The 22162-nt window shown below is 40.3% G+C and overlaps 2 protein-coding genes across 3 annotated transcripts; both read left to right on the forward strand.

The window, feature by feature from the left end:
• Positions 1-3193: 3193 nt before the first annotated feature.
• On the forward strand, positions 3194-12775 carry kcnj16 (potassium inwardly rectifying channel subfamily J member 16). Of its 2 annotated transcripts, none has more exons than XM_034227584.1 (2): positions 3194-3361; positions 9452-12775. In XM_034227584.1, the coding sequence occupies exon 2, from the start codon at positions 9462-9464 to the stop codon at positions 10737-10739; it is 1278 nt and encodes a 425-aa protein (XP_034083475.1). In that variant the 5' UTR covers positions 3194-3361; positions 9452-9461; the 3' UTR covers positions 10740-12775. The 2 variants fall into 2 exon arrangements, with proteins under 2 accessions (XP_034083475.1, XP_034083476.1); XM_034227585.1 differs by having other exon boundaries at positions 3234-3311.
• A 3122-nt stretch (positions 12776-15897) lies between these two features.
• On the forward strand, positions 15898-21339 carry kcnj2a (potassium inwardly rectifying channel subfamily J member 2a). The gene is made up of 2 exons (XM_034227587.1): positions 15898-16070; positions 18128-21339. Exon 2 carries the CDS (start codon positions 18373-18375, stop codon positions 19654-19656), a length of 1284 nt encoding a protein of 427 aa, XP_034083478.1. The 5' UTR covers positions 15898-16070; positions 18128-18372; the 3' UTR covers positions 19657-21339.
• Positions 21340-22162: the final 823 nt, after the last annotated feature.

Raw genomic sequence — 22162 nt, forward strand, 5'->3', positions numbered from 1 at the left:
CTTTTTTTCTCAGGACAATGAATAGAGTTTGGTTGCAAAGCAGTTATTAAGTGGGAGAGGTGTTTGAGTTTACCTCTCTAAGGAGTTTCAGGCTGGGAATAAGGGATTTTGGTCAAGGCCTTGTAAAAGAGGCACAAAAGAGGGAGAGTGCTCACCAATTTGTATTTGGTTGCTTTGAATAACGGTGTTATGAAACCAAGCTGGAAAGAGGAGATCATATTCATATAAGCCAACAAATGTATTAACCATGCGGTAATGTTGACATTTGGTGTCATCCACAGGTGAAAAGCAGGAATTTGTTGTAGTAACAGACGCTTAGCTGAAGAGGAAGTGTCACTAATAATAAATGGGTTGATCCAGGGATTTTTTTATGGATCTGCATCAGCTGAATTAAAGCCAATAATAGTGTTTAATTTATTGTGTTTTGTCTTACATGGAGTTTAACATTTTCTCAAGTACTGAACCAAGGTGGGATTTGCGGGACTTGAGTATTTTCACATTATGCTTCTTTATAATTTTACTCCACTAAATTATTTGAGCTGCATTGCAAATGGACAACTCAACTTAAACATTATGATATATTATTATTATAGTTGACGCTGCCCATCACTATATCAAATAATTAAAATAGACCCCAGATTTACCAAATGAAAAGATAAAGTCTTCTGACTCACCTTTACTCACCGCTGGGTCACCAGACCCTCCTTCCACCCACACACTAACCTCCTTTTCCCCTCTCTCTCCAAGTGAGGTTCTTACCCTCATTACCTCTGCCCGCCCTACCACCTGTCCTCTGGACCCTATCCCTTCAAACCTCCTTCAGACTATCGCTCCTGATATTCTACCGTATCTCACCCATTTCATCAACACTTCTCTAACTTCTGGTCACTTTCCAAACAGTCTCAAGGAGGCAAGAGTAAACCCTCTCCTAAAGAAACCCACTCTCAACCCGTCAGATGTTATAAACTACAGGCCTGTCTCTCTCCTCCCGTTCCTGTCTAAACACTTGAACGCGCTGTCTTTAAACAACTCTCCTGTTATCTCCATCAGAACAACCTTCTGGATCCGCACCAGTCTGGTTTCAAGGCAGGTCACTCCACAGAAACTGCTCTCATTGCTGTCACTGAGGAACTGCACACTGCCAAAACTGCATCCCTCTCCTCTGTCATCATCCTGTTGGACCTGTCTGCTGCATTCGACACGGTGAATCATCAGATCCTCCTTCGCACGCTCCAAAAACTTGGAGTTTCAGGCTCTGCACTTTCCCTCCTCACCTCATACCTCAAAGACCGTACCTACAGGGTGACTTGGAGAGGGTCTGAGTCCGACCCTTGTCAATTAACTACAGGGGTCCCTCAGGGCTCTGTTCTTGATCCCCTCCTCTTCTCCCTGTACACAAACTCGCTCCGATCAGTCATTAGCCCGCATGGTTTTTCTTACCACTGCTACGCTGACGACACCCAATTAATTCTGTCCTTTCCCCGCTCAGAGACCCAGGTCGTCGCACGCATCTCTGCTTGTCTAGCTGACATCTCTCAGTGGATGTCTGCTCACCACTTCAAGCTCAACCTTGACAAGACTGAGCTGCTCTTCCTCCCGGGAAAAAGATTGTCCCACTCTTGACCTAACAATCAACATCGGCACCTCAGTTGTTTCCCTGACTCAGACTGCAAGGAATCTGGGTGTGACCCTAGATAACAACCTGTCCTTCACTGCAAACATCGCTGCTACAACCCGTTGCTGCAGATACACGCTTTACAACATCAGGAAGATACGTCCCCAGCTGACTCAGAAAGCGACTCAGGTTCTGGTCCAGGCTCTCGTCATCTCACGCCTAGACTACTGCAACTCCCTCCTGGCTGGTCTACCTGCATGTGCCATCCGACCTCTGCAGCTCACCCAGAATGCAGCGGCTCGTCTGGTCTTCAACCTTCCTAAATTTTCCCACACCACTCCGCTCCTCCGCTCCCTTCACTGGCTTCCGGTAACTGCTAGAATCCACTTCAAGACACTGGTACTTGCTTACCATGCTGCGAATGGATCTGGCCCTTCGTACATCCAGGACATGGTTAAACCGTACACCCCAGCGCGTGCACTACGCTCTGCATCAGCCAAACGACTCGCTGCACCCTCGCTGCGAGGGGGACCCAAGTTCCCATCAGCAAAAACACGTGGGTTTGCTATCCTGGCTCCAAGATGGTGGAATGAGCTCCCCATTGACATCAGGACAGCAGATAGCTTGCACATCTTCCGGCGCAAACTGAAAACTCATCTCTTTCGACTCCACTTCGAGCGATAGATTTATTAACAAAGCATTTATATACTAATAAAGGACTGGCTTATCTAAAGCCAGTTGAGTAGCACTTGAAATGTTTGGCTCTATGAAACCTGATGTACTTATATGATTCTGTTTTCTTCAAGGTTGTGTCTTCCTGGTCGAATGTACTTATTGTAAGTCGCTTTGGATAAAAGCGTCAGCTAAATGCAATGTAATGTAATGTAAAGTGATGAACAAATTAATGCATCAACAATTCAAATACAATCATTTTAAATGTATGATTCCAAAATTGGCCATTCTCCATAAAGATTAACTTTACTTGTGTCATTTTGAATGCAGGACTTTTACTTGTAACTTACAGTATTTCTACACTGTAGTATTGCCAATTTTACATTCATAAAATATTGGAGTAGTTCTTCCAGCTTTGGAAAATAAGCTGAATAATTGTACTATTTGGACCTATGGATGTGATGGCAAATTATATTTGAGTCTTTCCTAGTAACAGGATTGAGCTACATCAATTTCAGGAGTTGAATTATCCCAGTAGAACTCATGTTCATATCTTATCAACAATTCAATCTTAATAGTTTTGAACCAGGATCTCCAGTATTTAGATCAAGCCGATGCAAAAAGAGGGAGCCAGGTTTAGAAGTCTGAAGCTAATATATTGCAATATTTAGCTATATTTAATTATTGGATTGGATATACTGTAGTATGACATCTTGAATAGCTTACTCCTTGTTTATTGCATAAACAAAAGCTTCCTATCACAATGTATTGAGTGCAAGCATGCGCCAAAGCCCAATAAACACCTGCATGTATGCGTACTCACTAACAACACACACTCATGCATATTCACATTGGCCTGCAGACACACATTGAGAAAAACAAACACTCATCTGCCAGTATGACACCATGTGATGCTGAAGGGAGGTGTTAATCTTTAGTTTTTGCAGTGACAAGTGGGGCTGGCTCATTCCAGCAGGTGACTGTCGTGCTACTGTACAGCCCCTCGGAGAGCCTTTCCACTCAGGTAGAGACACTCCTGCGACTGGTTCACCATTCACTTTTTACACAAAAAAGGTAGGAATCTGTGAAAACAATTGTTTCTGTGCAGTAATTGCAAAGTCAGATTTTGTAATTCAATCAAAAATCTAGGGTGAAAAAAAAGGGGTGTGAAATATGATCTCATACATGTATTTAGATACTAAAAGGCTGGTTTTCTTCAGTTTTACTAAGAATAAATGATATGGATAAAATGGGCATGTTCTGCAACCCTGGCTAATGAATAGTAAACATTATTGGCCGCTTCACGAAATGCAAATGTTGTATGTTTAAAAGGTTTTTCGCCGAGCTGACAGAAATCTTAAGGAAAAAGTCATTAAAAGCTTTGTACAGCTGAACAATTGGTAATCTGAGCATTGGTATTAAGAGAGAAATCCAATGCCTGAATGGTTAAAAGCAAAACAAGATGTGGTCAAGGTGATAAGCAAGGTTTGTGATCATGTTTCACAGTGTAATCTGATCAAACTCAGTCATGCAAGAGACAATTGTTAATGACCTTGGATACAACACAACCATTAGCGGTATTCGCTGATAAAATAATGCATATGAATAAGTTTGATATCATTTGATAAAAATAGAATAGGTATGTTCAAGGGAGAAGGACAGTTGCCATTATTGTTGTCACAACAGGACTGAGTCTGTTTCATTATTATCATAGTATTGGTGTTTTAAACAGCGAAAAATGAAAGACTGGTAATCCTAAAGGTCATGTTTGCGTTATTAAAGATCATACAGCAGTAGTGACAAAGTAGAATCAGAAACCGACTGCTGATTTGAAACACTGTAGACCAACAAATGATTAATTACATTTCCGTGCGCAAAAAGAGAAATAAGTGTTGACACTCACAGGAATGACCCGAATCAACAGGAAACAAATCAACATCTAAAGTGATTCTGGTTGGAAGTTCTTCCTCTTTAGAAGCAATGTTAGGCTATTTCTGACATTCAAACTTAAAGGGGACCTATCATGCAAAATGCACTTTTGTACGTCTTTTATACATGAATATGTGTCCCCGGTGTTCCAGGAAACTCACCAAATGTCAGAAAATACAATCCTCTCTCTCTTTTGCTCCGTACCCAAATAAGACTTCCCGCGCATGGTTGCCATGGTTGCCCTTCTGTTTATTCTCCGCTGTGGCTCTTTTTCTCCCTCCCCGAGGCAAGCGTTTTCAATGCAATCCCTCCCTCGCTGTAATTCTCTCCGGTAGTCCACCAGCAGATGACAAACACCCACCTCTCCGCCTCTTCCAAAGGAACGAGCAGAGTGCGGCAGAGTTTCAGTTAGATTTGTTTTTGCCGGTCAAGATGTCCGTTAAAGTTGAAATCTTCCGGACAAAATTAGAAAAGTGTCGGTCAAAGGTCTTCTTTGTTATTTATTGAGCTTTAAGGCGAGACACCCCAGGTGAATAGGGTAATTTGTTTAACTTAAAGGTATCAGCTAGACATTTCTCCAGTTAATTACTTACAATAAGGCAATTGTCTTTTGTATTACAAGTTATCTGAAATAGCATGTTTAAATATGCAAATTATCCATTATCTCATTAAATATGCACATATTTTAACACATTTCAGGAATCGAAATCTGAACTTTGGAGATAGCCAGATTCAAAATTCTTGTTTCATTTTGTAGTCATATTAGTATCTAAGGCTTTTACAGAAGGGATATTGGATATCTCTTTTTATCACTCCATAAATCAGAAAATACTGTCAACAGCCCTAAAATATCCATTTTTGCCATGTTTTTAGGTATACAATGTTGTATAATTCAGGCTATGAATTATATATGAACAAACCCTTCTGTAAAAGCCTTCATAATATTGATAGGAATATAACTGGAAGGTTTGGTGAATGTACGTGCTACTGAAGTTGAAATTTCGAACTCGTAGGAGAAAAAACTCATTTTGAGAAAACGACCTTTAAAGATTGCAGTGAGGCGCTAGCTAAACCCTCCTGTTCTTTGGATGACAGCTTGCGCATCGACGCACTCCGTGAAGGTATTTCATGTTCAGGGTCATTTTTATTTATTTTTTATAACCTTGCTTCGTGCAAGTGACAATTGTTGTCGTCTTCTCTGTGAACGTTTTTTTCGCCGTTCTTTTGGCATTTTGAGATTTCAATTTCTAGCTGAAAGCTAACCAGGAAGTGTTTTAGCACACCACGTGACGCATCTGAACGAATCACGTTGTCAGAAATTGACACCAGCCAATGAGATTTCGTTTCTTGGTTTAAGACCCCTTTGTGCTTTCACGATTGGTTGCTGATACAAAGGAAATGACCATATTTGGATCCGATGAGATTGTGCAGGAGAGACACAGCTTTCCAGCGATACCTCTGTTGACATGGTGCACACAGCGGTCGCGGTACTTTATGTTACGTTAGAATGCTAACTTTTGGTGAATTTAGGAGAAATCTACAAACGCAAATAGACAAACTATAGTAAAATAAACACTTAAATGTGTATTTTGTACGTTTTCCTTCCAAAAGCCTGAAAGAAAACATGTTATGGAATCAAAATAGCACAAAATCTCAAAATTGACCAGTACTTGAAAAACGATGTTTTTGCCTGCCGTGTCTCGCCTTAAAACAAATTAATAACAACTATATATAATCATATGAGAATAATACACGGAGGACAAAGCCTCTTTTTTGCTCTCCCTCTTCTGAGAGCCCAGCAGCTGATCTCAGATTACGCTCCCCTCTCCTGCAGGGGGGCGTGGTCAGCTGCAGCTCATTTCCACTAAAGCTACGTCACAGAATCAGCCCCTGCAAAAACAGGGCAGGAAAAGAGAAAATAGAGCGAAATGAGGCATGGCTAAAATCCATGATCTGTTTGGTATTTTGAAAAAAAAACTTCACAGACATGTTTTATATAGGTATGGCCCTACAATATATTTGTCAAATATAGCATGATAGGTCCACTTTAAACCAAACTCGCTCTTGTCCAATCGGACTTTTGAAGCTTGGATAAACCATTAACCTTTCGACACAAATCCTGACTCAATCATGGAGAAACGTCTCAGCACTCTGACCGTTAAACTGCATTGGGAACAAGCTCCTGGAAATAAGGAGAACGTCCAAACAATGTCAGATTTTACAGTTATTGCTGGAAATATGTCCCAACAACATTTCATTGGACAAGTCAGTGAGTCGTTACTGGTTAAGATGTTAATATTTAGCAGCATTGGGCTTTTGAAGGTCATTCGAGGTGGCAGAAAGCCCCGGGGCAGAGCTAAGACTAGCCACCTGTTTACACGGTTCTGTTCCAGTGGACCACAGATGGGTGGTGAGCATGTAATGGAGTTGTAAGTGCCCCGAGCAGGGAAGGAAACAAGCCAATTGCCTAAGTTGTTTCCAGAGTTAATCCCTCGATTGTCAGCAGTGGATGTCGGACCTTTGTTCTAACTTTAGAAAACAAAAGGACACTTTAGAGAAAAACCTCAAATGGTTTTAAACCAAAAAAATATTCAGTATCATAGTTGTGTTCATACAAAGTGCAGTGGAAACTTTATGCCAAAGGTCAGGATGTGTTTTGGTTGTAAGAGTTTGTTCTGTGTTATGTCTTGTTTTGTACACAGAGTTGCTTGTTTCAGGTCATAAGCTCCATAAATGAGAGAAAACAGCTCAACCTAGTGGGTCAACACAACAGAGACGTATCAGGGCTGATGAACAGTGGGTAAAACCAAAATACAGAGCAAAAGCAATATACTTAGTTAGTTAAGCGGTTTAATTATCATTGTTTCAAAAATAATCGAATTCCTAATCAGACGCCATATTACAGTAGTATTGAGTCGACTGAAGTGGTTCAAATTCCCCTTCTCTTGAACCATTTAAAAAACATTCAGTGTTGATTAAAAGTCTCTTCATGGCCCGCTTCTCCAAATGCTATTATTGTCAAAATCACTCCCACAACAGTTACATCATGTTAAAAATGCAGGATAAATAGTATATTAATTGTGTGGTTTGAGGTTGAGTTTACTATCTGACCACATGCAACAAGAAGGGAGTATACTAATTTCACTGTTATTCTTGTAATAATACTTGAAGCGCTTGTTTTTACTTTCTTTGTTATAGTCTACTCTCTAGTGCAGCAAGATACAATTACAGCAGATTCGCTCTGTGGGCAGTAGCTCCCTCAGTTAATCACAAAATAATAAATAAATACAAGTGCTTGAACTAATTGCTGTTTCTGCCTGTATTTTCTCAAACCAAATTACCTTTTCGTTTATATAACATAATACAATCTTGAAAAAAAATGCAGCACATTATTACCTAAAGCCAAAGGTAACAACAAATAAGATATATCAAATAACTAAAACTTGGTTATTCATAAGGTCTTGCATGTTTTGAGATAAATGCTAAAACCAGAATGTCAACACTAACAACGACAATGCTAACTGTCTGATGTATATACATGCCTATAGCATGTAATGTTTACCATGTTCACCATCTTATGATAACATTTTAGCCTGCTAAAATTAGCTAATAAGCTAAAAAGTACATCTGAAGATGATGGGAATGCCATTTATTTAGTTTTGAAAGTATTGAACACAATCTAATTTGGATAAAAATCTAGCTATGGGGAAAACATAATATATGAAAACCTAATTTAATTTTGGTCCGTCTAATAGTTATAAAGCCAATGCAAATTGATAAATAACAGATGTTTCATGCAAAGACAATATTATCATAGGAATAAAAGTCTATAGGAATTATCCACTGATAACCAATAAGTATTTAAGATTATATGGAAATTAATCAAGCAACTCATATTACAGTCTGGACTAAAGTGTTACCTTGACCACTACTGAATTTCCATTTCTAAAGCCAGAAGTGACTTAAACAATTAATTGCGAACGCAAACAGTTGCCAACTTATTCTGCTCTGTTCTTAACTAAAACAACAACCATCAAAAGTTGTGAAAACGTTGGAAAGCAGTGAAAGTGGATGTAAGTGGCAGGATAAAGCAGCAACTTTTTGCCACACCTGTAAAGTACTACTGAGGACATAAAGATAACTGCATGTCTTTGCACTTCCGAATGTGCAGGTCAAATGAAGGTTTAATTTCATACGGATGACCTAAAAATGCAAGTCATTTAGCGTCTCTTGGTTTTCCAGTAAGATGCTACATTTTTCTCCTTTAGCCCATATCAGGGTAGTTAGGAAGGGATTATGGGAAGCTAATTGGACGTTATTTCTATGACCTCATGGAGTAAGTTCCTGAGTCTGGCAGTGGGGATGTTCACTGCAGCCAGGAGAAAGTGGAGTCTGTGACCGGAGCCCATTTCACTCAGTCAGATAGCGGTGATTCAAATCCCATTTGTTTTGGGCGTAGAGGATGCTCTCAGTGGTTTGGCTGTGATTGATCTTTTCTCTGCCCGTGATCGCACCGTGACACCATTTTATTTTCCACAATCATTTTTTCCCTTGCTATCTAAGACCAGTTCAGTCCTGTGGTGCTTCCTCCATTGGCCCTCTGACAGTTTATTGACCACCACCCAGAAAAATAAGTCTTGTGCCATTGCTAGGGACACCATCAAACATTTGCATGGAAAAATTATAGTATGTTTGAAGAAAGTTTCTGGGACAAAAGACATGTGGTACAGAAAGAGACCACTTGTTGTACAATATCTTCTTACTCCTACAATGATAAAACAGAAGCAAACGTTCCATAACACTAAAGTCTTTGCCCAAAATGAATGATGTAAAGTTCATTACCAGAGTTGCTTTAAAGACAAAGACAAGAAAAGAAAAGCAGTGGCTCGTCAGCAGCAACATGTTTCTGTACTGTCTTGATGATCTTGTTAACAAAGTGATGCTCAATATAAACTATATGACATGACAAAGGAGGTAGAGCAAGATGCAGATTGAAGATTTTTGATACATGGAATACTCCGCTGTTAATTGTTTCCTAAAACAAAAGCAGTTAGGGGATAGAAAGATGGAAAATGGGCAGGAAGGGTAGATGCAAATGCTTTTTTATAACATCTGAAATGCCATGACACACATTCCTGAAGTTCTTTGTGGATACATAAACTACGATGTGTAGGAATTACCTAAAGTTGATTTAGCATTAAGGTTGCTAACACCTTTTCGACATCTTCCTTTCAGACTCTGGAAGATGCATAAACAATATACCTCAGTGAGCCCCACCAGTGACGTCATTGAGAAGACTGAGAATGGACCACAACCAAAAAAACACCGCTACATACGCAAAGAGGGCAGCTGTAACGTTGTGTTCCGCCATGTTCCAGAGGAGTGGCTGCTGTTTGTTACCGACATCTTCACAACCCTGGTGGAGATCAGATGGAGAGTGATGTTCCTGATGTTTGCCCTGTCTTACATCCTGTCTTGGCTTTTCTTCGGCATCATCTATTGGGTCATCGCTCTCGCTTACGGTGACACCAGAGAAATCACACTCGAACCCTGTGTTTACGGGGTGCACGGCTTCACAGCCGCTTTCCTCTTCTCCCTTGAAACTCAAACGACCATTGGCTACGGTTCCAGAGGGATGTCCGAGAACTGCATGATCGCCATTATCATCGTTACTATACAAGATGTCATCAGTTGCTTCATTGACACGTTTGTCATTGGAATTGTTGTCGCAAAAATGGCCTCGGCAAGAAAGAGGGCGCAGACGGTAGGATTCAGCAACTGCGCCGTCATAAATCTTCGTGATGGTTATTTGTGTCTGTCCTGGAGAGTTGGAGACTTCCGAAGGCACCATCTTGTGGAGGGGACAGCTCGCGCCCAGATTGTCCGCTCCACGGTGCATGCCACAGGGAAAATGGACGTGACATACGAAGATCTGGTCATTCAGCAGGTAGAAATCATTCTGGTCACACCTACCACCGTCTTTCACAGGATAGAAGCCGGCAGCCCTCTGTTCAGTATGAGTTTGATAGATCTTCGGAAAGCAGACTTTGAGCTTGTGGTGTCTTTTACCTACACAGACGACTCCTCAGGTATGCTGCATCAGACCCGAACCTCATACACTCCACCTGAAATCCTCTGGGGTCAGCTCTTTCAGGAGATGATCAGGGTCAGCAGGAGGAACTACAGGGTGGACTACACCTTATTCAATCACACTGCAAAGGTGCTGGTGCCTGAGGTCAGCGCTGAGGATTACGAACACAAAAAGCAGTTGCGGCCCTCTCCCCGACATTCCCCAAGACATTCACCCAGATCTTCCCCTCGGCTATCACCTAGATCTTCTCCTCGCCCCTCTCCAAGGTTACAGCAGCGGAATCATCATGAAAAGCTTCTGAAACCCCCAACGGTAACCGTGGAACTTGTGAATGATAGTATCCCTGAAGCAAGTGTTTCAACATCTCAAGTAGACAATAAACACCAAGATACGTTGCCTTTGCCAATTTATCTCAAAGATACAGAAATGTAAAAGCGAAACCATTAGGTTTAAGGCATGTTTGAGGCGGGCATTCCTCTGCACATTGTCCTGATTGTCTATTTCTTCAAAGAAGTCACTGCTGAAGAGGAATATCTTGGAGTCAACTGGAATGGGTACCAAATAATGTTAAGAATTATTGTTCTTGTGTGTACATTATTTAAATTGTTTTAAGTGATGCTCCAGCAAAACATCTGTATCAAATTTGTAGGCTTGGAAGATGTTTATTTAGGACATAGGCTTCATGTAGACTATTGAACGATACCAATGGTGTTAGTACCTCCTGACAAAAGACCATCAACTTGCAGATCCTTTGCCCCTCAGGGGTCTCCCAAGGCTAGATTTATGGAGCCCCACCCGTGGGCATAACAACGCATGAATCCGGTTTGATAAATGAATCAAATGATCAAAGATCCAATATCATCAATGCAGAGTGGAAAAGCCAACTCAAATAAGCCTGAAGATAAACAAAACTGTAAGCGAGTGGCGCTAGTGCTACTAGCGAGCTCTGCTAGCTTCAACCCTAACCATAAACTCCTCAAGACCCGAGCAAAGCCCCTGTGTCTTCGAATAATTTTAAATATAATTAAAGCGAGTGCTCAATATAGCTGATACCGATCAGTTAAACAAGAGCATATAACTGTCCATGTTTTGCTTGAGTTGTCCCTACAGAGACACTTTTATAGGCTGCAGTACTGCAGTTGACCACTGGGACAACTTGTCTGCAAAGCTGACTCACTATGCTATTACGAGCTCTGGTAATACATTCATGATTTGGCCCATGAGAGCGCCCCACCTGCTACTCTTTAATTGGTCAGGAGAACTTTAGGGATTAAGCAGTGAGTGATAGTGCCAAAGACCCAAACTGTAAACAGCAACAGCAATTCAGAAGGGACAAGTTAATGTGTGAGGATATGAGTTAGAACAAGTTAATTTAGCCAAAGGGTTAGGAATATACTAAGCGTACAAATGGACAAAGGGACAAGAGTAATCCTGCATGAGTGGCATTAAAGTTTATCAACGATCTACTATATGGAATTTGCTGTAAGTGACTTGTATTTAAACTGGCCACATTAGCCGGGCTATGATGAAACTACTTACAGCCCACTTTTAAGCCTACATGTTTCAGTATATAATACCCAAAAATATAATTACTGAAGGAAGCATCAACCTATAATAAAGAAAGGCCCCCTATTTGAAACATAAATCTTAAAAAAAGAATTTGTATTGGATTTTTGTAAAATTCAGTTTGAGGTTATTGTGCAATTCAGGGCAAACAACGAAAGACACATGGTTTAAAATTATTTTAATACTTTTCATGGACCTTTTGGAGAGATTTTCTTATCAAGTGCAATGTTCAAAAGAAGAATTGACTTGTAAGGTCACATTATGCATTTAAAAACTGGGCAATCTGCTGAGGAAGATAAGCCTCGGAACGGCTACTAAAAGGATATTGTGGGAAGATTGTTTTGTCTACTGTGTATATAATTATATTATAAGTGTAAAAAGAAATGACGTGAAAAGAAAGACATACATTTTAGGACGTTACTTATTTCCAAAGAAGGTCTCTACATTTTATCCGTCATGTATCACAACTTTAACTGACTGTCATTAGAGTTTAAGGTCTAGTCACTGTAAATAATCGTCATAGGGGTGACTACAGCAATATCCCTTATTATGAGTGGAACGTCAGAGTTTGTATGGAAAACATGTCAAATGTTACGTTTTCTTTATGTTTGTGGTGGTGGAATCACACTTGTTTATTAAATACCAGAAAGTCTAGCCATTCAAAACTGTTTTTTCGTAAAAATATATATTTACTTATTGTCTGGACAATTAATATTATTTAATATCTTGATATTAGCCTGATTATTGTCTTAGATGTTCGGTATTGACCAAAAATATTGTAGATCCTTTACAGATAAAAGATATGTATTTGTAATTTCGTTCATACAGCATCATTAAGCAGATGTTTATAAAACATTGCTTACAAGATGTCAACAATTTTAATAAAGTTATGTCTAAATGTCTGGTTTTCGTCTTTGCTTCGTCTAATAATAATTTACCTGCCTGAGATGGTTCATGTTTTTTGTCAAAGAACAAAAGCTGAACCAGAAGCTTGCTTCGATGTCAACTAACCAGACTGCTTTAAGACGTGCTGCTTTGATTTTAACTACTGTGTAATCCAGTTAAGAAATTATATTTTCTTTAATTAAATATCCAAAATAGATCAATCCAAAGCTCAGGATGTTGTTTAGGCAGGAGATCATGACAGTGCTGTTATGATCTGAATCTGAATACAAATCAGTAACATTAGTTGTATTATATTCATTACAATATCTCGGAAAGGGTAATTTAATTTTTGCAAATATTTTTGAAAAAATTAGGCCTGGTGTGATTGTGGTACATAAAGTATAAAAAGGCACATTATTGCAGAGTAACACCACTAGCACATACTGTACTTACACGTTGTCAAATACCTTGCTTTTGGCAGCTTCCCAATAGAAGACTCAACTCTGCTGGTTTACCGGTGAACAACTTTAATTTGAATGGCAACGCAGCTCAACTCCACTGCAGCTGTAGGAAAATATGATATAAAAGACAAAAATAATAAGGTTTATTAAGATAAAGCTACAGTAATAAGAGTATTTCCTTTAATGTTAACTACTACTTTAAGGACAGGTGTTATATACTTAGATGCTTCTTATTTTACTAGATGACTGCATGACTTTTGGTTGTGGACTTTAGGAAGAACGCAGCCCCACCCGCCCCCATCACTCTGTGTGACTCCTCAGTAACTGCTGTGGAGTCTTTCTGCTTCCTGGGCACCATCATCGCCCAGGACCTCAAATCAAAAAAGCCCAGCAGAGGATGTTCTTCCTGAGGCAGCTGAAGAAATTCAACCTGCCAAAGACGACGATGGTGAACTTCTACACCTCCATCATCGAGTCCATCCTCACCTCCTCCATCACCATCTGGTACGCTGCAGCCTCAGCCAAGGATAAGGGCAGGCTGCAGCGTGTCATCCGCTCTGCTGAGGGTGATCGGCTGCAATCTGCCATCCCTCCACGACCTGCATGCCTCCAGGACCCTGAGGCGGGAAGATAGTGGCCGACCCCTGCCACCCTGGACACAAACTGTTCACCCCCCTCCCCTCTGGCAGGAGGCTGCGCTCCATCAGGACCAAAACCTCTCGCCACCTGAACAGTTTCTTCCCCTCCGCTACCGGCCTCTTAAACAAGGCCCCGCCTCTGACACTTTACCTCAGCCACAACTATAGTCCCTATATGCATTACATTAATGCACACACTGTTCAAATACTGCTTACTGCACATATTCTTATTTCATATTCTATAATTCACTGCATCCTATTTCGCTGTAAATTACTGCTTTATTTTATTGCTATCTGTCCTTAAAGATTGTTTGTTTTATATTAGATTTTTGGTTTTATATGGAGTTTTTGTTTTATATTTTATGTCTGCACCATGACATCAAGTCAAATCCCTCGTATGTGTGAACCTACCTGGCAATAAACCCGTTTCTGATTCTGATGATAGATGACAACAACAATTGTCAAGAAACCACAGGCTAAAAACATTAAATAAATGGAATTAAACTAATACAATTATTTAAAAAATCCCTGAGATGCTGCATTGTAGTATTATCCCTTTAATGATGTCGACTACTGTCCATACCAAGTTTTTGCACATGTTTGTCAATTCTTAAGTTTGTGAAACTGCAAAGAGTTCTCTTCTTTTTGTTGAGCAATAACAAAACGGATTGTTTCTGAGAAATTGTTCCACAAAGATGATGGTAATGCAGACACAGAAAAAAATAGCCCAGTGGGTAATGTCTGCATCTCATCATGATGTATTTATTGTACATAACATATTTCCTCTAAATCCTTTAGATGATATCGCTGCAGTGACAGAAGCTGCATGAAAAGTTCACATTCCCTGCCCTCCTCTTCCTCCTCTCTGCTGCTGTCTGCTTCTTGCTCACTTTAAAGATCTCTCTGTGTGTGTGTGTGTGTGTGTGTGTGTGTGTGTGTGTGTGTGTGTGTGTGTGTGTGTGTGTGTGTGTGTGTGTGTGTGTGTGTGTGTGTGTGTGTGTGTGTGTGTGTGTGTGTGGTGTGTGTGTGTGTGTGTGTGTGTGTGTGTGTGTGTGTGTGTGTGTGTGTGTGTGTGTGTGTTTCAGTCTCCAGCTCTCCACCTTGTGGTCAACATGCAGCACTGGCATGCATCGCTCTCTTTATGGCTGCAATTGGGCATGGAAAGCAAACACACACAATGCACACAGTTCACTGACACAGGTGGTTTGCGCTAAATATACATGCTGCTATAAATAACCACAACTAAAAATAAGACAAAAGCCTTTTGGAGAAACACGTAGTTAATGTTGATTATGAATGAACAGGAAGAGTGATTAAGTCAGTGGCTTTAGAACAACACAGCTACAGCCTGACCTACAATTATAGGGCAACAGATGCACAGTCTAAACATCCGAGGCAACTTGATAGCTGAGTGGAGAAAGACAGTCATATCATAATACAGGCATGTAGGCCTGTATTGGGTGAGTCATTCTTTCCAACAGAACACATTTTCCATACCCACATTAAAAATAAGATCTATAAAAACAACGGATATTGCAACAAAAAACCAGTGTAATGGTCAGTTGGCTAAGCAGCAGGTGGTAACAAGGCAAATTCATTGGAATGCTTTAATGCCAACGCAGCAAGAAATTAAAGAAAATCTGGGCAGATATCAAACTATTTTTTAAGTGTCCCATGTGTAAATGTTTGCAGCCAGCCAAATAAGTAACCTGTGGTTGTTATGAATATATTAAGCAGTACTACATTTAATAACATTTAGTTACTCAATAAAAAAAGCCTAAATTGATGCTTTTCTGCTATTTATGTCTATATTTAATTTGTCCTAACCCCAATTGAGATCAAACTGGCATCGCCCAATTAGAGCCAAATTGCCCTCCATTACCCCCATGTTGTGTTCCCAGTCAAACACATAAAATGACACAGAAACACAGCATAATTGCGGCTGCTTCACTGTGCGCGCTCCCCTCCTCTCCCTCATTGGCCCTGGCTCAGAGCAAAGGGGCGGGACGTGCCGGTGCGTGCTGTTTAAAACGCTTTGGGGGAACTCATCGCGAAGCACATGATCGAGACCGGTCCTCCAGAGATGTGAGGCAAGGTTTACACTTGATCAAGCAAAACAAACAACAAGTGCGCGGAAAAACGGCAGCCGAGGATAACAGAGGCCCAAACCATCTGGATTATATTTCAACAGCCGGTCCACAAATGAGCAACAGGTAGAGGAAACATGACATTCATTTCATATAACCTCTCTTTGCTTTAATATGAGATGTGATGCGCCTAACAAGAGTTTTACGCATGTCAGAATTGTACTCGTTTGGTAGACATATATTAGGTTGTGATGGTTTACATTATTCTCCATGACACGCCACTTCCTGGCTTTTACGCACGACTTCTGCTGCAACAACCGTCAGATGACCCGCCAAAAAGTTTTTGATTTAACCGCTCGTATTTCTCCTCGCCTATTTCTTTGCATTTAAATTAGATTTCTAAAGACGGAGATTGGAATTTAAGCATCCACACGGATTATAGTGTGAGGAGTGTGACTGTGTGACTGTGTGTGTGTGTGTGTGTGTGTGTGTGTGGGTGGGTGGATGATTGCATCAGAAGTCAGTTCCCTTCTCTTCCCCGCACCTGTTAACATTTGTCGCTGGCATTTGGTGCATTCTGAGAGCAGCTTTGCCTGTCCACTCACAGCCACATACTATTTAATTATACTCTTTGAAAAACAAAAAAAATAAACGTAAGAAAATAATATAATAGCATTTAAACTATCACTGCGTTTTTCTTATTTAGGGAATTATGTCTATTTATCTTTTGCTCATTTCTAAATAAAAGTAATTGGCTACACATACTAAATCTAAAGAAAGTCGGTTGCACTGTTTCTTGAAAATGTTTGCATCTCCGTCAACTTTTTCTTTTTTTGTATTGTGCATTGCTTAGCAACACAGCATCCTTCGTCATTAGAATAATGTCTGAATGTAGCCTACATTTTGTACATTAGATGATTATTATAAGATGTGCTTTGTAGTTGTTTGGAACTTTGTTCACTTTTGTGTGGTTCATGTGTAAAAGCCTTGCAGGCAATTTGCAACAGCCAGTTTCACTTAGCAGTTGTGAATTTAAAGAATGACTGTGCAGCTTTACATGAAGTACGTGACAATAAAGAACGTTTTTAAACCACACACTTCTTATATCTAACCCTCAAGCCTCAGAGAAAAAGCCATCCTTGCAAGAATATAAAGAACACAACTGTGTGACACAAAGTGAGACTGCAGCAGACTTGTTGCTAGGACAGCCAGAACTAATGAGAGGTGTTTTAGTGGTGCTAGGAGAATCCTCACAGGACAGCCATTATTGCAGCAGAGAAATCCCTGAAGGCGCTCTGAGAGTCAACAAGCTGTGCATCTGTACTGCACAGACAAGCACGAAGCACGCACTTTCCCCTAAAGATTCTTTAAACAACAGACCGCATATAAGTCAGCCATGATGTCACTCAGAAACTGCGCCTGTTCTGCAAATCTTTGTTTTGTCTGTTGCAAATCACAAAACAAACGACTGAATAATCGTGTAATAATAGTTGAAAACAACCGACAGAAGGAGCACAAGCAAAATAGAGCTTGGTTCTATGTCTATCTTAAAAATGAATTACATGCGAAAACCACTGGGTAAAAGTCAGAGGTGTGCAAGTCATGAATAATTTGTCCTTAGCTTTGGTTACATTTGTATACCTTGCGGTGCGCTATCAGTATCTTTCAGTATTTTAATCAAGAGATGTCATTAAGAGAAATGAGCTGCAAATAAAACATTTCTCAGTCATGGCTTATTAACTTGATCCGTCAGTGTTTGCAAAACCATCCGTTCATGGGATCCTGTACGGACGCTGTCACCCACCATTCAACATGAAATGATGGAGTCAGCGCGGGGCAGCCAAGTAAAACAAGTGGAATTTGTAAATGACCAATACCGGGATCTGAGTGCAATTACAGGGTGGCCTCTCATAGTGAAAGTTGAAATGTTAAATATCATTGTTGTTGTTTGTCATAACTGGGTGATATATTGTTGGCACAGAGAGACACATATAAAGATTTCAAGGGTTTTTCTCAGGCTGCACGAAAGTCTTACATTACAGTGAGGAAGTCAGCCGTTCTGAGATGTTACTTTCAACAATTGCTCAAAATAACCGTTGTCAATAGATGCCCTGACGAGGATTTCATTACGTTTTATCCGAAGTAGTTTGACTGACAGAGGTTTTCTATCTTTCTTCCAACAGATGAACTTCATGAGGTCCTGTCAGCTGATGAAAGAGGAGTGACCAATTCATCCTCCTCTTGTTGCACTCCATCTAAAAGGGCCAGTGAGGCTGAAGAGGCATCCCTTCAGCCCGCCTCACCTTGTCACCATTTCCTCTCAGAGTTGGACCCCCAAAAGGTTTCAAAACTGTTTCTCCAACGCTTTTTCCAGAATCTCAGACTGTTTTCCAAAGCAGAAGCAGCACAGCCCTCCCAGACTGAGGTGATGGGAAGCGTGCGAGCCAGCCGCTACAGCATTGTGTCATCAGAGGAGGACGGCATGAAGCTTGCCACTATGGCAGTACCAAACGGCTACGGGAATGGCAAGGGCAAGGTGCAAACTAGGCACCAGCCACAAAGCAGATTTGTAAAGAAAGATGGTCACTGCAATGTGCAGTTCATCAACATGAGCGAGAAAGGTCAGCGGTACTTGGCTGACATCTTCACTACGTGCGTGGACATCCGCTGGAGGTGGATGTTCATCATCTTCTGCCTCGCCTTCCTCCTGTCGTGGCTGTTCTTCGGTTGCATCTTCTGGCTAGTAGCCATCTTCCACGGGGACTTGGAAAGTAACTCTACGAAGTGTGTCTCCAACGTGAGCAGCTTCACCGCTGCCTTCCTGTTCTCCATTGAGACTCAAACTACTATCGGCTACGGTTACAGATACGTAACAGACGAGTGCCCCGTCGCTGTCTTCATGGTGGTTTTCCAAAGCATTGTGGGCTGCATTATTGACGCCTTCATCATCGGCGCTGTCATGGCAAAGATGGCAAAACCCAAGAAGAGGAATGAAACGTTGGTTTTCAGCCATAATGCCACCGTGGCCATGAGGGACAACAAACTCTGCCTGATGTGGCGTGTGGGGAACTTAAGGAAGAGCCACCTGGTGGAGGCACATGTGCGAGCGCAACTTCTAAAGTCCCGGACAACGGCGGAGGGGGAGTACATCCCCCTGGACCAGATGGACATAGATGTGGGCTTCGACAGTGGAATCGACCGCATCTTCCTGGTTACGCCCATCACCATCGTCCACGAGATCAACGAGGACAGCCCCTTCTACAACATGAGCAAACAGGACCTTGAGAGCACTGAGTTTGAAATCGTGGTCATCCTGGAGGGCATGGTTGAGGCGACCGCCATGACCACACAGTGCCGCAGCTCATACGTCTCCAGCGAGATCCTCTGGGGCCATAGGTTCGAGCCAGTGCTCTTTGAGGAGAAAAACTACTACAAGGTGGACTACTCACGCTTCCATAAGACATACGAGGTGCCCAGCACCCCTCTGTGCAGTGCGAGAGACTTTGCAGAGAAAAAATACATTCTCACAAACTCTAATTCCTTCTGCTACGAAAACGAGATGGCGCTCGAGAACAAAGAGGACACTGATGAGGGGAACGGGGGCAGCGTTGGGCCCGACGGCACCCAGACAGACAATATCTCAGAGACTGAACACAGCCAGGCCACGGTGCCGCTGGAGCCCCGGCCTCTGAGACGAGAATCAGAAATATGAGTGTTCAGACCTCATGTGAGGGATTTTCTAAAATCAACTCTCTGCTCTGAAAGGCCGAGCTGGGCCTTGGGTAGAGGACAAGTCGAACGGTACTGCTGTGGGAAGCGGCGAAGGGTTAGGGCTTTGTGTGTAAGAGTCTGCTTGAACTTTGATTACATACAGTATGACAAAACACAGCACTATGAAACATGTGCATATCACAAGGAAGAATTCTCAATGAAGTCCCCATGAATGTGTGCTCAGTGTCTGCTGACTGCAAGGTGACAGACAGGAAGGAAGTTGTTGAAATGACTTGAAAATGGCAGGCATGTCTCAGTTTCTCTGTCCGGCATGAACAAGATGTTTCAGAAAGGTGGTTTTTTATAGTTAGAATATTTGTAAGTGCTGCTAGAAGTGCCTTCTCTTAGAACCAAAGAGTAAATGAACGATACATGTATGCAACAAAGAAAGTACAAGTAGAGTATTTGTTCACAAGCTGGTCTCATAGCAGACATCACAGAAGTCAAAAATGTTCTGTATGTAACAAAGTAGAAGACTTTAGTGATTTCCTCTGACTTGACCGCAACGGTTTTCTGCTTTATCCTTTGCAGTTTTTACAAATTTGAGATACTGTTCATTGCTGGCCGGACTGATAGAAACATGCCTGCTCATGTCAAGAGACTGAGCAGGGTAGTATTAGCAAACTGACAACACATACATTACTTTAATTTGAGTGATATGAGAATCTGAATGTCCTTAAAAGTGCTGCTATAAATGTTGCTTATTTTATTCTTTTGTTTTACAGCTGATAAAAAAATACCAAAGAGTGTTATTATCATAGTTATGAGTTTCTTAAAAACACCTGCTTAGATTTGGTACAGTGGTAGAACGTTTAGGAAGTTTTACTAAGGGTTTGTTTTTTGAGAATGTGTGTACAGTTTTTCTTTTTTACGAAGATTATCTTTATTTTGAGCCATTTCATCAAGCCTTAACCTACAAAGTGAAGATGTATAAATAACCCAAAGTTGCAAAGGACATTAAACAGAATGTTTGATGAACTAAAATAAAAACTGACTGATATTTGAAGTATTTTATAGTCAAATTGCACCAAAAAATATATTTTTAAGGCCAAACTGGCTTTATAAGTTATTTAAAATGAAGTTGAATGTGGTGAAAGCACTTATTTCAAAACGGTCTCCTTTCTAATATCTGATTCTGATAGTGTTATGATTGGAGATTGTAAAAACTGTCTTGCTAAAAGTAGTTTTGGCCAAAATATGTAATCTCCAAGTAAGATATTTTTACATTTTCAATGCCACATTCCCTTTTTGACTTCAGATCAGCATACTCTATCATCAACACTGCTTTCATTCTCTGTTGTGATGCTTATGTTTCATATCAGAATGTGAGATTTAAAAAAAGCGTAGTTCACAGCCAAATGTACTGTAACCCTGGCCTATGAAGGTGTACTGCACAAGAGTTTGCATCAATACTAAATGTATCTTTTTTTAAATGAAAACCTTGACTGAAGGCCACTGGGCTCCATACATCCTACATGTGTAAATACCTCCCTCCCTGTTGCAGTTATTTTGTATACGTTTTCCAAATGTACTGCAAAACCACGGAATGTACAGATTTTTGTATTATTTTATTATAATTATTATTGTTCATTATATTTTGTTCTTTTTTCAATAAAAGGTCAATGGAGAATCAGATTCATGCAGTGTGGCTTGTGATCAGAGACGGATACAACATGTTATCCTTTTTTAAAGGATGCGTTACAATATCACATTTTTATATATACCTTTCAACAAGAAGAAATAACATTGTATGTGCAACTTGCTTTTGAATCGACAGAACCAGATAATATAATACTTTAACACTGTAAATTGAAAAAAATAATACACAGTAATTCACATTTCCTATAATAACAGAACATCGAAGTACTTTCAATTAATTTATCTTTCTGCATGTTTATTTATACTTATACTCAAATAATTTTGAGTTTTTACTTAAAGTTACATTATGAATGAAGTACTTGAACTTTAATTAAAGTATTGTAAAGTGTGATATGAAGAAAAGGTCCCAATTTTGGATCAATAAAGTATATATTACAATTAATTAAGCAGTAAAATGTCGAAATATGTTCTACAATCTTTTCTAGTGCTGTATGCATTAAGTTAAGAATAAGTAAAAACAGAAAGATTCAAGCTTGCCCTGTTCATTTTTCAAATATGTTGTTTGCACAGTCTTTTACATGATATTACATCTTTCAGGACTACTTTCTTCAAATAAGAGCTGCACTATTTGGATAGAAATAACTTATTGCAATTATTTAGATTGATTTTGCAATTGCGAAATCTCTCACCATTTTAGAGGGAATGGTCCGTTTTAAACATTATTCGCATTATCAGTGAAAAATATGTTAACTTATTATGAGTTAAGACAAGTTCATATTTTTAGGATGATCTGTACCAAACAGTTTCAAATTTGTATTCTTCCAAATATTGTGCTTACTGATATTGCA

This window comes from Gymnodraco acuticeps, unplaced genomic scaffold, assembly GCF_902827175.1.
Source record: "Gymnodraco acuticeps unplaced genomic scaffold, fGymAcu1.1, whole genome shotgun sequence".
In the NCBI taxonomy this organism is placed as follows: domain Eukaryota; kingdom Metazoa; phylum Chordata; class Actinopteri; order Perciformes; family Bathydraconidae; genus Gymnodraco; species Gymnodraco acuticeps.

Bases quoted from the DNA above. Each gene is read 5' to 3' on its own strand.
- kcnj2a (XM_034227587.1), top strand. From the start codon at position 18,373: ATGGGAAGCGTGCGAGCCAGCCGCTACAGCATTGTGTCATCAGAGGAG.
- kcnj16 (XM_034227584.1), top strand. From the start codon at position 9,462: ATGCATAAACAATATACCTCAGTGAGCCCCACCAGTGACGTCATTGAG.